Source organism: Pyxicephalus adspersus, chromosome 1 (assembly GCF_032062135.1).
Source record: "Pyxicephalus adspersus chromosome 1, UCB_Pads_2.0, whole genome shotgun sequence".
NCBI lineage: Eukaryota > Metazoa > Chordata > Amphibia > Anura > Pyxicephalidae > Pyxicephalus > Pyxicephalus adspersus.
The window spans coordinates 75,496,775-75,512,393 of record NC_092858.1 but is presented as its reverse complement, the minus strand read 5'-3'; the positions used below and the strand labels follow the sequence as shown (position 1 = coordinate 75,512,393).

The window sequence follows — 15,619 nt, the reverse complement described above, 5'->3', positions numbered from 1 at the left end:
CCATGTGTCTTCAATGTAAGTGATTGATTGTCTGCCAGAGAATGTTTTATAAATGTCAGAACCAAAGGAAAAATTTTTTTTAAGTTTCAGAGTAGGGAAAGGGTCTATCGCTATTAGCTGCCTTTGACCAGTTGTCCTGGCGATGCGACTGGGAATAGGAAATATGTGCAAAGGATATTGAATTTATAGGGTTATAATGGAAACAGGTGTCGAGATGTAGGTTTTTCCGTGGGTCCTTGCTTTCATGACAAATGTGTTTCCCTCCTCATAAATGTAAACTTACCTAGACCAGTGGCATCTAGCCCAAATCCTCTTTTTCCGATCCATGCCGGAGCATTGTAATTTGGATGTTTAAAAGGCCTGACTATCTTTAATCTGGCCTACTTCTGACCTCTTTTTATTCCCTCTGATTTGCTTGTATACTGCGTGCTACACTGATCCTGCCCCCACAAAACATCACATTAAATTTATCTCAAATAATATTCACTCGCCAGCCAACTTATTGGGTACACCTGTTTGAAAATGCAAATATCTAATCAGTCAGTAACATGACAGCAACACAGGGCACTTAGGCATATAGACAAAACAACCTGCTAAACTGAGAATCGGAAGAGGAAGAAAGGTGATTTAAGTGAATGTGGTCTCGTTGTCAGTGTTAGGCAGGTGTGAGTATTTTGGAAACTGCAGATCTACTGAGATTTATATGCACAACCATCTCCAAGGCAAAATTGCTTTGTTGATTCCAGAGGTCAAAGAAGAATGACCAAACTGCTTTGAGTTGATAGAAAGGCAGCAGTAATGATTTGTTACAACCAAGGTATGCAAAAAAAGCATTTCTGAATGTACAAGATGAAATACCTTGATGCAGATATGGTACAGCAGCAGGAGACCACACTAAGTGCCACTCCTGTCAGCCAAGAACAGGCACCGGAGGTTAAAATTTACATGGATTCCTCATGATTGAATTGGAAAAAAAAAAAAAAAAACAGAATAGCGTTTCCTACTCTGATGAATCTAGATTTCTGCTGCAACATTGAATAGTAGAGTCAGAATTTGCTTCCAACAACATAAATCTCAAAGATCTGGTGGGCCTGTAATGGTGTGAGAAATATTGTCTCGGCACACTTTGGGTGCCTTAGTAGCACTTAAACATGTTTCCATCCCCATGTTAAATCCATGCCATAGAGAATGATGTCGGTTCTGTAGGTACAATGGGGTGGGGTACTAGCAATGGGTACTAGCACCTAATAAAGTACCTGGTGAGTGTTCAAAGGAGGTAGCATTGTATTGTACATAGTGTGAATTAGAAACACTGTGTTACCACATTTATCTTTCAGCTCAGAATCTCATTTGTTTGGATGTTCTAAGTATGTTTACTTTTTATTTCTGTTTTTAAGCTTTTGGAGACCATTTGTGCGGTGATTTTGTTTTTAATTACTTCATTTTTACTGGCCAGCTGTTTCTGGAGCTCAGATATCAGCACACATGTGGATTAAATATCACAGCATCACCAGGTCTATGGCTACAGAGACATATGAGTTTGTTGCAGAAATTCCAATAAAACCCTTTTAACATTTGTAATGCTAGTTTTTGTGTTTTTTTTTATGTATTTTTCTTGAAACAGGATTTCCTGGCATTTCCTTTTTTCTTACACAAATGTATTATCGTAATCCTGGAAGCAGTGAAAAATATTAAGTGTTTAAAGTTTTTCAAGCTAGTCCCCAAGGATTGTACTTAATATACTTAAGTGAAACAGTTTATCAGCAACATAGACTTTTTTATGAATATTTTTAATATCAACTTTTAATATCACTTGATTGCCATTAGCAAGCATTTTTTACCTTGTAAAAAATGTTTTGGGAAGATGAAACTAAAATTCATATTTATTGCTATGGGGAGCAATTCTGCTTTTGTGCTTCTTTTATTTTTTGTAATCGTTAGGAATTAACCTTTTTAATTAAATCAGAATTTGTTGAAGAGTATTCAACTTTTCGCATGAACAGTTTAAGTAAATCGCATGAACAGTCTGTTTTTCCTATTCCTTAATTGTCCTAAGAACAAGTCATCTGTTGTCAAGCATGTGTATGATAAATTAAGACTCTACTCCAAATGTAATTTTTGAGTCAAAACTGGATTCAATGCAAGGATTAGCTTCAGGCAAAGAGCTTGAACTGTGTGTATTAGTACTTTTTTACCTACTTTAATTTTTCCATCATAATTCAGAATTTTTTGTCTAGATATCTTTTTGCTCTGAAATGAACTAATCTTTAAATAGATAATTAATGAAGCTTTTATTGAAAACCTCTGCTTTTTTTTAATAAATTATTATGATTAAAGCTAATGATAGAATGTGTTTTTGGAGAAAGTATTCATATGTCAAGGGTATAGGGAAGGCACTGATTCAGTCAACCTTCCTAAACCATTTTATAAAATCATTCCCTATATAAACACGGCAGCCAATTTTTGACAAAACCATAAATTAACATAACATGAACAAAAATGTTATTAGTTGATACTAAACCTGGAATCAAAGTTATTTAAAGGTCCTCAGAGTACTAAATAGGCTGTGTTTGCCCACTATAGTAAGGGTCCCCAACAACACCACAACTTATCTTCAAGGACCCAGCTACGACATAATAAAATCCCCTACATTACCAATGAACCTTTACAAAGAAGAAATTAGTATGGTGAAAGGGCATTTGTTTTCTGCCAGTGATAACTGACCTCTTACTGACCTCTGGAGAAAACTTCTCTTCACAAGGCAGGGTCCCCTGTCTTCCTGAACCATTTTATTATTGTTCCTAGCTACTGTAACTACTATTGTCTTAAACTCTCTCCTTTCTCCAAATATCCCTTTGTCTCAGGCATGCAGGCCTTAAGCTCAAGCCGATAATATTGTTCCATGTCTAACTGCTTTAATAATCTCAACATTCCGAGCTCCCTCTTGCACCTATGGTTCACTTGCTGAATGAAGCCCCAAATGCCCAGAAGTGACCAAAACATGAGAGAAAGAAAACATGATCACAGTTTTAAATACCAAGGTTTTGTGTATCTGCCAAACTTTGTTGCCCAGGCGTGGGCCAATAAATGCCACTATAGTTAATACATGACTATCACCAGAAAGAAGCCTGCATCTCTTTTAATAGCTAATTGGGTGTTCACGGGATTCAAGCCTATGTGGGTTTATGTGTATCAGGTAAAGCAGTGCTTAGTTTTCCTGAACAGCCAACAGCTGTCAAGTGTCTGCTTTTGTGTATATGAATAATTTCCAAGGGTGTTTCTGTAAGCACTGTACAGATCAGTATGCACAAAAGGATTACATGATTTGATAAAATTAGTACTGCTTTGATGTCCAGACCTAAATAGTCTGAGCTCTGAGTTCTGGTGTTAAGTGCTGAGCTGGAAGACGCTGTGTCTCCTTTCATGACATTGCCACATAGCAAAATAAGCCATGCAGTGAGTGACAGAAGGATTGCGTTTCAGCTAAATGATTGTATAGCCATAAATGGGTTGACTGTATTGTTCAGCGGACTGTGCTCTCTTGAACATTTAGCCAAGGGTTTGAGGCAAAATTTACTTTTGTGGGTAGTCTCCAGATTATTGGTATATTAAAAATCTAAAGCATATTGGCATGAAGACTGTCCGTAAAACAAAGATGTATGATTGTAACAGCTTTGTTTGAATTCTAAAGAAAACTGGGTGATCTGCTGTAATTGAAAACATGATTTGTAAATTAAATTGTTGTTAAATGTATTGCTTTTTCTTGAACCTAACAAAATGTACAATTGTATTTTCTTGAACATGAATTGAGAATTTCTGCCAAGATGATGTTAGGATGGAAAGTTCTGGGCATGGTCAGACATGGCATTTGACAACTCCCATTTACTTATCATAGTTGGCTAATGTTGTTCAAAAAACAAATCCCTAAATTGTTCCAGAGAACAGTTTGTGCCGTTTGCTGCTTTTAAAAATGTACTCTATTGCAGAATGTGATGGCTTTGTTGTATGACCTAAGACACTACTGTTATTAGTCCTAGAGCATTGTTTTCTTGTGAATGATACATGTTTCGTGTTGCAGTTAAATTAGATTGTTGTAGAAGGCTGTGTTCTTTGGATCATTAAAGGGTCAGTTCATCCATACTTTTAATTTTGGTTACAGGTAGGCCACTGCTAGTTATTTAGCTCTTGAGAACCAAAATTTAACCTATTGTTCAGAAAAAAAATACACTTAAGTTGAGTGACAGATTGTGATTTGACATTTTGCTGTGATTTTTGTAGCATGTAACAAGAGAAAAATTATAATTCCTAGGGCTGAGTCTACACGAATGTTTTTTAAAATGCATGTGATTGTTCCTACTGCGTTAATATGCATTTACTAGTATTTTAAAGCTTGCCTTTAAACCGTTGGAAAATGTCTTTGTCATGCTTTCCCATGTTTTTACCACAATTATGTTTCAAGCATTTATAAATGCGGGAAAATGCCCCCATTGAAATCAATGGAGACGTTTACCCAAGTTTACAGTGCGTTTTAATTTGTTGCAAGGATCGTTATCTATAAGGTTAAAAAACATGCCTCAAGGAAACGCCCTGGTCTAGATTATCCCATTGGAATGCAGGGAAATTTCAAACATGGGCTTTTAAAGCTTTAGGGTAAACGTTGGGGGAAACATTAGTATAGACCCAGCCTAAATGAGCCTTGTGGACTGCCATTGCAGATTTCTTTGCCTGTTTTGCTGACACTTTGGCTTACATTTTTTACTAAATCCCTGAACCAGAATAGATGTAGGTGTAGTCAGTAAATCAGGTAGGTAACAGATATTAAGGGTAGGTAACCAGCATTTACAAGCCACAAAGACATACTGTATAGATGCATTTTAGGTTTGATTAAAATTTTTCACCTGCAAACCAAAATCATAACTCTCTATAAAACAAGTAGGTAATAACAAGGGCCTACTGTACTGCTCTGTACTTTTCATACTTTATAAAATATGTAATAGAAATTTATAAACCTTGTGTCATAAAGATTGACTGTACTATTTTGTGTACCATAGTAGTAATTCTGATTGTTTTTATGTTTTTTATAGCATGCATCTGAAGACACGAAGGCTCTTGTTCCAGTAATTGTAGTTAAACAAGGTAAAGTATGCCTATTTTTTTTAAATAGTCCCTACATTTCGAAATTTGGAAATTCAAACATAAATGTGTTTACAGTAAAAAAAAATTGCAGAATAATAAAAGCAGATCAAAAAGGGAAATGCAAGTTCAAGATCCAAATTGAACAATATTAAGTAATGTTTGGATTTTTATTTTGTTCCTATTTCTACAGTACATATTCTTAATTTGTTTGAAAGCTGATAAGCTAGGAGCCAAATTGCTTCCCTGTTTAATCTCCCCCTACCAAAAACAAAACAAATTTAGGACAGCATTTTTTAAAAAAATGGAAGATTGTTACCTTAGTACAAATGTTTCCAAATCCCTATAACTTTAAAAATAGCTGTTCTATAGCTTTAAGTAACCTTTTCACCCCAGAGGGACCCTTGATATTAATCAGGTCCTGTGGAACCACCAAAATGGTAGTCAGATACCACCTTTACATACAGCTAAAAAGCTCATTGGTGTCATGTTTAATTCTCTGCCATTGGCCAAGTGACATTGGCCCCACGACTAGACAGACATTATCAGACTGAAGGTCAATCAGGAACCCATTGGAGGAACCTTAGGGGTTCAGATACAACAGCTTGTATAATTGTGATTGAAATGTAACAACAATGGATTGCTACTACTAAAAAAATATGATGGCCTACATTCTGTTGGCTATTGAATTTACTATCGATTTATTGACCTGTGTGTGCTACAAGTGACTGATTGGCATGAAGTAGCAAAAGGAAAGGATAGCTATGCACATGTAAAGCAAGATCTAGTGCAGAAATATGGAGGCTAACATTGCAGATAAATCTATCTAAAAAAGTTTCCTGGCTTTCGTTGAGAAAGAGCTTTTTCAGTACTCACTAAAAAACAAGCATACAAACTGGTTCTAATTCCACTCTGACTTTCCAGCTTTACATGCTTTTTTCCAGGTCAGTGTATCCAATTATTGAAAACAGATACAGACAGTCAGCTAGCATAGAATTTGGTCAGCAATCATAGCCTCTTCTTTTTTTCACTACTTTACTATTAGCAGTGTAAACATTTTAAATAGGAACCTCGAGCTTCACCTGCTGGATGGAATTCATAAGTATAAAATATTTGAATATGACATTTCATATTTTCCTGGGAAAAAATGGAAACATTTTTTATATAAAAATTCAGAAGGTAGGTATTTGTGTATCTCTTCCAGATCTTTTGATTAATTCCGTGTGTAACAACTCACACACCAATTATGGGAGTTTCCTTTATTCTCCTTTTCAGAAGTCAGCATTGCTTTTCTTTTTTTCTTTTTGAGAGTGACAATTCTTTAATTTTGCATAGGTAGCTTGTAGCAGACGGACCTGTAGTGTCCTACCCTACAACTCAGATAACTGCACAGATTGTGTGCAGAACAGTCATGATGTCACCACTACATTTACATCCTAATATCTGAGTAAAAGGCATTTGGTGACCACAAAGGGGATACTGTTTATATCCCTTGAGGGTATTGAAGAATATTTAAAAGTTTATGAAAGCTGTTGTGCCTGGTTAGCTTTGAACAAGTTTTAACACTGAGCTATCTAGATCTGTGCTTTCGTTCATACATGATAGGTACTGGGTACAACAAAAAAAGTTAAAAGTATGCAGGGCCCCTTTACACCTATTGTAGCCTATATTCCTATCAGCAACTTGATACAAAATGAAACCTACTTACAAACAACAGCCAAGGAATAAAGGGTTTCAGGTTCTTCCAAGCTCCCAAAGTCCCATTATGACAGCAGCAGTAGTTAAAGGAAGGGAGTTTTATTTAGCTTACTTGCTGCTTACTGTCCTGACATACTAATAAACAGGTATTTTAGATGAGTGTATTTTTTTACCAAGACATACAAAGGGTCATGTAGTTACCTCTGCTATCCAACAGGTCCTGGGCATAGAAGTAGTTGTAAGCTCTTTCTCTCATATCATAGCTTTCCCAAACAGCTATGAGAACAACCTGCTTATGGCTGTATGGCTTCACATATATATCTTTTTGTCTATTTGAATGTTAGAAGTATAGTTGTCTCTGGTTATCATCAGTATGAAATTAATCTTTTTAATATTTTCCCGTCCTTGCTATGGTTTACATGTGTTGATGCCCTGCAATTGCCCAGTAAATCATAACAACCAATTACAAATGACAAATGATACCAACCCTACTCTGCTTAAAATTGATTGACAACTAACTGCTATACAATAGTTTAAACATTTCCTGCTATTTAAAAAGTTGCATTATTTCACTGTTACTAAATAATTTTATTCAACAAGTAAAATGCAGTTTGGAATAAGGAGGTTGTAATAATTTTGTTATGACCATTGTTTTATATTAATTCTAATGCCAAAGAAGCATGTTAACCATGGGCATGTATAGCTGCATAAATGTTGAAATATTTAAAAAATCTTTAATCTGTATGTGTAAATAACCAGATGTTCAGCAACTGCAGTATTTGAATGGCACAACATTACACAAAATATATTAAAACCTGAATAAATGATGTGATAAATGCCTACATTTTTTTGTTTAATGTCATACACCTGAGTAAGAACAAGGAGCTATCAATATTATTCAATTTCAAATGAGAGGTATTGCACAAGAATGTAATTCAAATTATTTTCTTTTGTTTTCCTACTGGATACATTGAAAAAGCTTTAAAATATATTTGTGTTAAAATGTCTGTGAAATATGTGAAGATAGTAAACATGAACACCTTAATACAAATATTCTGTTGCACCTGCAGGCTGATTGGCTAATAAATGGTATTATTCAGAGAAAACATTATTTATGGCTGTTTGCTATGACTAGTGTTGGTCGAATCTTGGATCAAATATTGTTATATATTATATATCATATATATTATATATCAAATATTGTCAAATATTGGGGGATATTGTTCGGGTGATGGAACATTGAAGTCGAACACCATTAAAGTCAATAGGAGGAAAATTCTGGTTATTTTTCTGTGTAGAACTGTGTAGAACTGCAAGAGCAATCAGGAAAGCAGAGCTGACCGCTCTGCTCCCCTGATTGCTCTTGCACCCCTAGCGTAACTACCGGTATAGTATGTGTTCTTAGATAGAGATTCCCTATCCAAGAACACAGGAGTCCCACGGAATGCCCAGGCACTAGAGGCTAAATGGGGACGTCTCCCCATTCATTCACCTCTAGTGCTCTGTGATTGGGTGGGGAAAGGAAAATCCTGATTCGGATTGAGCTGTCATCAGGGTTTACCTTTCCTCAGCCAATCACAGAGCACTAGAGGTGATGAATGGGGAGACCTGTCCTCATTTAACCTCTTGTGCCCGGGGATCCCACACTGACGAGGAATCATCCTGTCATTGGGATAACCTGTAAAGAAAATAAAAGTTAGTTACACAAGTCACACACATTCAATAAATTACTTTAACATTAAAGCCTCTTTTTTTAACACATTTTTTACAAACTAATTTTCAAAGTCGAATCCCGTGTTTTTTTCGGGTCCGGTCTATCCCAATTCGAACAGCCATATTCGGGTCAAATTACCTGAATTGGAACACCAACACTAGCTCTGACCCAGTGAAGAAAAATAATATTTAAGAGTATGGACACTGCAATGTAAGAAGCTTTCAAAATCCCTCACACCAGTATTATTCCATTTAATTCTATACTAAAGCCATTTACAGTCCCCATACTCAATAATTATTTTAATTGGCCCATCAAACCTAATATTAGGTGATGTTCCAATTTCTTAATTCCATTTGATAGTATTGAAATGTTCAAATATGTAATGTTTCTAGTACACTAAAGACTACATTTTTTTACAGGTTTTCAGAATATTACTAAATCTACAGCTGCGCCTCCAGCAACAGTGAAAAGTCCAGGTATTTATCCTGTAATTCTTAAGTCCCAGATGCTGTTAATGGCTTTCATGTTTTACCCAAGAGTATAAATGTATTACTATGTAATGTAAGATTCATGTCAAAGGCACTGTCCACGTGATCAAATTATAAAATGCTTGTAACACTTCATTTTTCCAAATCCTAAACATTTTTGCATGCAAACTAGCTTTGAAAACATCTCATTCAACCCTGTTTAACCCAGGACATGTTAGAGACACTTGTACTTTTGAGCCCTGTAAGAGCTTATACTACAATTGCCAAGAGGAGCTGCTGCCCAGATGAAATCAATCTGTAGCATCTTCATGACATAACTAGACTGAAACTTTGTTGAGAACACAATGCTAACCAAATACTTAAAAAAAAAAAAATAACAGCCTACATAAAGCTTTGATGTTCTTTGTTACGACAATATAAACGTGTCCCAAGCAAAAGCTTTTTCTTTGTACTAACAAGGGGTATCTACATGTTTATTATCTATTTACATACCTATTTAACATACTATAAACCTAATGCACCCATTTCGGATTCATCAGATATCACCAATATTAAAAGTTTAAAATTTTTATTGAATTTAGGTATGAATGCAGTTTTGTCTGCTTAAATATGTCAAATGTTTAGGTGATGTAGTGGCTCTGTGTGAATTCGGTGGTCTGTTTCATTGCATATTATAGTATATTTTATCTTCTAGTCTTCAGGGAAGTGACAAAGAAGCTACCTTTGACCACCACACGGCCAACACCTAAACCAAAACCAGGTAGGCATTGTTCTCTTTCCTAATTGGAATTTATTTTTTCATTGAAACATGTATGTTATTAAGCAAGACAACTACTGATCACAAATTTCTATATTCACGAGGGAAGTGTACTGCTCCTAAGCATGAAATATGAAACACTCCCACTACTCAAAATAGACAATTCTTTGAAAAAATCAGTGGTAACACTAATCTATTCCGCAGAACCATTTTGGTGCCAAATAGACAGTTAGTGTTTTGACTATGTATTTTTTGAGGATAGGTGGTATTTTTTTGTGTTTTCAAAGAAAGACTGTTAGTACTGATGTATAGGAAGATAACTTCTGTAGTCATTATTATACAGGATTAGAGCCAGGCTAGGATCCACACACATTTCTAGTGTTTCCCTATCAAGTAGCCAAATATTTTGTAAGGTATGGTTTGCAAAAAGTCAGTAAATTATGATGTTTATATCAAAATCCTGGTTTGTATTCCAAGGACTAGAATTTGACAACACTGATATATCTATCCATTTAATTGTCTACTTTTGCTACTTTTTTGGTGTTAATGTATTGAAAAATTAGTTTTTGTAATACAATATGTTTTAATCTGAAACATCTAAACTCAATAAAACCACATTGATCTGAAGACAATGCTTTTTTTCTTCTTATATAAGAATATTTAAAATAAAAAGAAGCAATTCATTGTCTGTTTTGTCACACAGTTTATTTAGTCTAGTTGGATTCAAAATTAAAGTATCTATATACCCTAAACTTTTTCTTAGTTGTAGACACAATTGGGAACAGTAAAACTTTAGTTAGCAATGTATTGATTAATATTATTTTTGTTTTGCCTTCTTGGTTATTTTTGGGATGTCTTCTTTCACATTCTCTCTTGGACATACAACAGGATGGGCCTGATTTATTAAAGCTCTCCAAGGCCGGGAAGGATACACTTTCATCAGTGAAGCTGGGTGATCCAACAAACCTGGAATGCATTTCTTAAAAAAAATTTAGCAAATGTGTTTTAATCCTGGTCCAGATTCATTCCAGGTTTGCTGAATATAAAAATGTATCATCTCCAGGTTTGCTGAATATAAAAATGTATCATCTCCAGCCTTGGAGAGCTTTAATAAATCAGGCCCATCCTGTTGTATGTCCAAGAGAGAATGTGAAGTAGCGAGTGGTGAGTAGAAATCTTTCCAAAATAAGGGAGAACCCCTTTACAACTGTCCCTAAACAGATGACCGTATTGGAAGATTCCCTTTATCTGCATAATCCAGTGGCAGCTCAAAATTTCTTTTCTCCTTTTATTCCTTGTGACAATGGCCATCAGGACAAGCGATGAACATGAAAATCTAACAAATAAATTTTTTTTATTTAATGTCACTTTAGTTTTCTTCTAATACCCATTAAAATGTTTTGGAATCATTGCCTATCATTTTGTTGTGTGTCATGCCTATGATAAATCAGGCACACACAATAGTCAGGTTTTTCCTCTATAGTACAGTTTATGCCATATCACTATTTAGCCTTATACCTATTGAGTTAAACAAGAACACATTCTGCTAGTAAGGAACAATAAACAAACTGTACAAGAATTGTGTTTAGCCAGAGAAACATCCGACATAGCCGTGGGGAGCAGACAGAACTTTACAGAAATATTTGATTGCACTAATTTGCATTTGTTCAATAGCTGGTGGACTGTACTCTCTCTGGAAATCATTGGAGCGATAACAGGCTTAATTTATAACAATTTCCCAGAAAGTACTATACAGATTCAAACTGACAGCAGAAAACTAGTTATAGACTGACAGTTCTTAACAAATGCGAGAGCTGAGATGCGGGTAAAGCCACGAATGGGGTAGCTATGGCAGATGCACCATAACCATGGTTGTGACCAAATGTCTTATTCCTGTTGTAAGAGACCATTTAGACAGAAGAAAAAACTGTTGCTTAGCTAGTAATCTCTGAAAAGGGATATTTTCTCGTTTAGAGAAAATCTGGAAAACACCTTTGTTTGCTAATAACAATTCAACAGAATGATTTATTCCAGTGACAGTGAGTCAGCAATCGAAAGTCCAGTCCCTCGTCTTCCTGGCACATAAGGTGTAGTGGTGGTGTCTATGTTTTTTTTTAAGGATTTTGACAAGTAGGATTATGGATTCTGATGTTTACTTAGCACTCCCTGTGAGAAGACAACTTTCTGCTGGATGATCTCCTCAAAAGCCCGAGTTCATTTCTGATATTTTCTTTGCAACCTCTCCACAGCTGTGAAAATTTTGGCACACATTTAGGTACTTTCTTCCACTATTTTGCACTTTCTTCATTTCAATAATAGCTCATTCCCTAAATCAAAGATGTAATTCAATAGAAGTGATGTGTGCTTATAATTTTTATCAGATGACCCTGAATCATCATTCTTAAATAGTTTCTATGGTGTTAAAAGGAAGTTGTCTGTATTAAACAAATAGATATGATAAAGCCAAAGGAAAACACTTCTGTCACTCAGTCCAGAATATAAGTGTGTTTAACCATTTTAACAATGATCCAAGATTAAATAAATTCATGTTTGCATGAAGTATTGCTCTTATCCAGATGTGAACTTTCCCACATCTTTAGTGACCTATGCACATATCAAATGATGAGCCAGCCATGAAGCTGATTTCATGGAAATATTTTTTGTTATTGAATAAATTACAGCTATAAAAAAATATGAATTCCCTTAACCCAGATAAGAAGATAATGAAAGTTAAAGCATATGGCAATAGTTTTGATGTGAGGATTTGGAGCATTATCAGTTTCCTTATATTGTAAATACATATTCTACAACTCCTTCCATTTAAGTCCTCTTACCACTTTGGCACAAAGGAAAAAGGAAATTTTCAGCATTAGGTTTATTATTAACAGAAACAGAAGCTTAGAAAACAATATTTGTCATTGTAAAATATGATGTATAGCTCTGTCTTTAAGTACAAGTAGATGCTGTGCCAATAGGAATGTATTAGATAAACCTAAAATTTATTTTGGTGCAAGAGAAAACATGTACATGCACAAAAAGGTAATCACTTAAGGAATATGTTGGCGTTCTATTGCTTTGATGTTCTATTGTTCTATGTTCTATTGCTTTATTATAGTGAATCTCTGAGGGCACTCATAATAACTAAAGTAACTTGGGTAAACCAAAAGCCCCATTCCAAAGCCATGAGAAAATTTACAAGGATGTCATTGTTTTCCCTGTAGAATACTAGTTCCCTGGTAAATTGTTCCCCTGGTATAGTGATGGGGGGGGGGGGGGGGTTCTAACATTTTCTTTTATATTTTTATATTTATAAGAAAGAATAAATAACAACAATTTACAACAGTGAAATTTATTTTGAATACAGAGCCTGGAGTTTCAACAATTTCAACTATACAGTTATTTTCAAACCTTATACATATCTTCTGAACTGAACAATGACATACTGAACCAATTTTGTTTTTATCATATTCACAGGGTTGGTGTGCACATTTCCCTTAGCTGTGTTTATTTTCTAAAATATACAAGATGTTATACAGTGTAAGTGATTATCGGCGGTATGTGCACCATGCGGTGTGTTGAAATGCAACACACTAGGCACTCATACTCCTTTCGGTATTTTACAGGTTTTTGTTTTCCTGATTCAAATGAGATGCAAATCTCTCTGCTGACATTTTTTCCCAGAATAAACTCTAATTCAGAGGAGCTGGCAGAATTGGTATAAAATTGATCCCACTGCACTGCTCTGTTTTGTGTGACAGTTGTTTCCTTTCAGCTGTTATATGTATCATTTGGCATTACTAATATTTAGCTCTTTTGTATAGACTTATGTGGCCATCCAAGCATTGCACTGTCCACAGAATGTATCAATGAAACTACATTTTTAACACTGAAATTTTTTTTTTCTTTTAGTTTCCAAAGTTACTGAGCCCCCTCCAATCCCTAGAACCTCAACAAAAGCAATAACAGAAGATCCCAAATCAGGTATTGCTTTTCACTTGACTTTTTTCATCACAAATACTTTTTATACCCCTGTTATGTCTGTAGGGGAAACATTTGCTTTTTTATCATTATCTTCCACATTTGTTTCTCATAAATATCTTTCCTTATGTTTTAGGTTACCTTTAATTGAGTCTATGTAATATTATTTTACCTGTTAAAATAAAATATTTGCATTGTACTACTTTATGAAATATGTCCTCAGATAATCAATTGTTATCCATCAAATGTAAGGCATAGAACACCCATAGTATACAATCCCTTTTTAAATATTCCCCTTTATAAAAAAAGTGCCTTTTAGCACTATATAGAGAACATTTAATACAATCCTATTATATATCAGGTCTGTAATTTATAACACAATCCAAGTCTTGCATTTGAAGGGTACCAATATAACCTAATTATGCTCTGGACCTGTTTATGTAGTTAATATAACACATGCCAATTAAAAATGACTCTTTAGGGTTAATTTACTAAAAAAGTAGAAAAGTAAATAAACTGAATAAAGTGAACCTTCAGTCAATCATTGATGTGCAAGATTTGATATATAAACTCACCACAGTTTCACTTTATTCAGTGAATGTTTGTTTCACTCAACAATCTCAAGTCTTTTAGTAAGTCTCACCTGCTTTGTTACTTTGGTTTTCTAATGTACATTTATGTATTGGCATAACAAATTTTACATTTTCTGTAGCAGTAACAAGCCAAACCCATGTGGAATCTTTTACTCCAGATTTATCAACTGGTACCCTAGAATGGGTCAGAGCGACTATGGGTAACATCTTTCATGTTCTTTGCCTCCATCTCTTCTTTGCCAGCTCATTTGATAAATAGAAAAAGCCACTTGTCTTTCTAGGAAACCATGGCTGACCTTTGTCATTCCTTCAGATCCATTTATTTCATTCTACAGCAAATTATCCTCGTTTTCTCCTCATGACATCCTTTCTTTGTTCATTTAGAAATTATTCTCCGGGCAATGATCTCATCGTTTGTTAGCACTGCATGTGGAAATTGCTTTTTCGCTTTTTTTTTCCCTACCATATACAGCATTGCTTTGGGCTACAAGAACATTTTTAATTCATTTTGTTTAGTCTTTGTTTTAAAATCCAATTTGCTTTTTTTTGCAGTTCCTGAAAACATATATTAGCAAACAGACAATAAACTACACACAGCTGTAGATGCAACTTTGAGTGATATTTCCATTACAGGCTATTCATATTTGTTAGTAGTTATGAGAGACATAATGATGGGTTTGTACTTAAGCATCTATGTATCCAGGTCCAAAGAACTTTAGTCACCTAGTCTAATGTACAACCATGTATTTTAACATTTATTTCCATGTGATTGGGTACATTTTCACCCATTTTGACTAAGTGAATTATTCCTAGTAGAGTAATAATTCACTTTGCCAATATAGTAAATCAACCCCATTGCACACCCTTTTGCCCCTCGTATACATACAGAATTCCTTAAAGATATTTTTGTGCATGGCACTGTGTTAGTGCAACTAAATCAACTGTTTATTTGTTTATATACCTTCCAATGTCTACTGGCACCTAAAAGTTCATACCTACGGAAGGGAAGAGAGTGAGCGGAAATTCATTAACACGCAGTGAGTGAATTCTTTGGAGGCTACTGTCCTCCAAGCACCTTCAGCAATAAAAGTCTAACCGCAATTAGGTTGCAACCTTAAAAAAAAAAGAAATGTAAAAAGGTTTGGCTGGTAAATGTATTATTTTAAAGATAGTTCATTTTTACATTAAATCCAAGCTATACATATCATCTGAATCATCCCTGGGGATTAAGGTCGTCAAACATAACATTCAACCATTA

The 15,619-nt window shown here is 34.8% G+C and overlaps 1 protein-coding gene across 39 annotated transcripts in view; it reads left to right on the top strand.

Moving 5' to 3' along the window:
* Positions 1–15,619, top strand: part of ABI3BP (ABI family member 3 binding protein) — a 187,678-nt gene that overhangs the window by 69,893 nt on the left and 102,166 nt on the right. For 34 of the 39 annotated variants that reach the window (XM_072414687.1, XM_072414660.1, XM_072414589.1 and 31 more), the window contains exons 7-11: positions 5,085–5,136; positions 8,965–9,021; positions 9,728–9,793; positions 13,700–13,771; positions 14,481–14,561. In XM_072414687.1, the coding sequence (XP_072270788.1) occupies positions 5,085–5,136; positions 8,965–9,021; positions 9,728–9,793; positions 13,700–13,771; positions 14,481–14,561 (328 nt within the window). The remainder of the gene's footprint in view (positions 1–5,084; positions 5,137–8,964; positions 9,022–9,727; positions 9,794–13,699; positions 13,772–14,480; positions 14,562–15,619) is intronic. The other 5 variants (XM_072414769.1, XM_072414669.1, XM_072414840.1 and 2 more) reach the window with 1 other exon arrangement.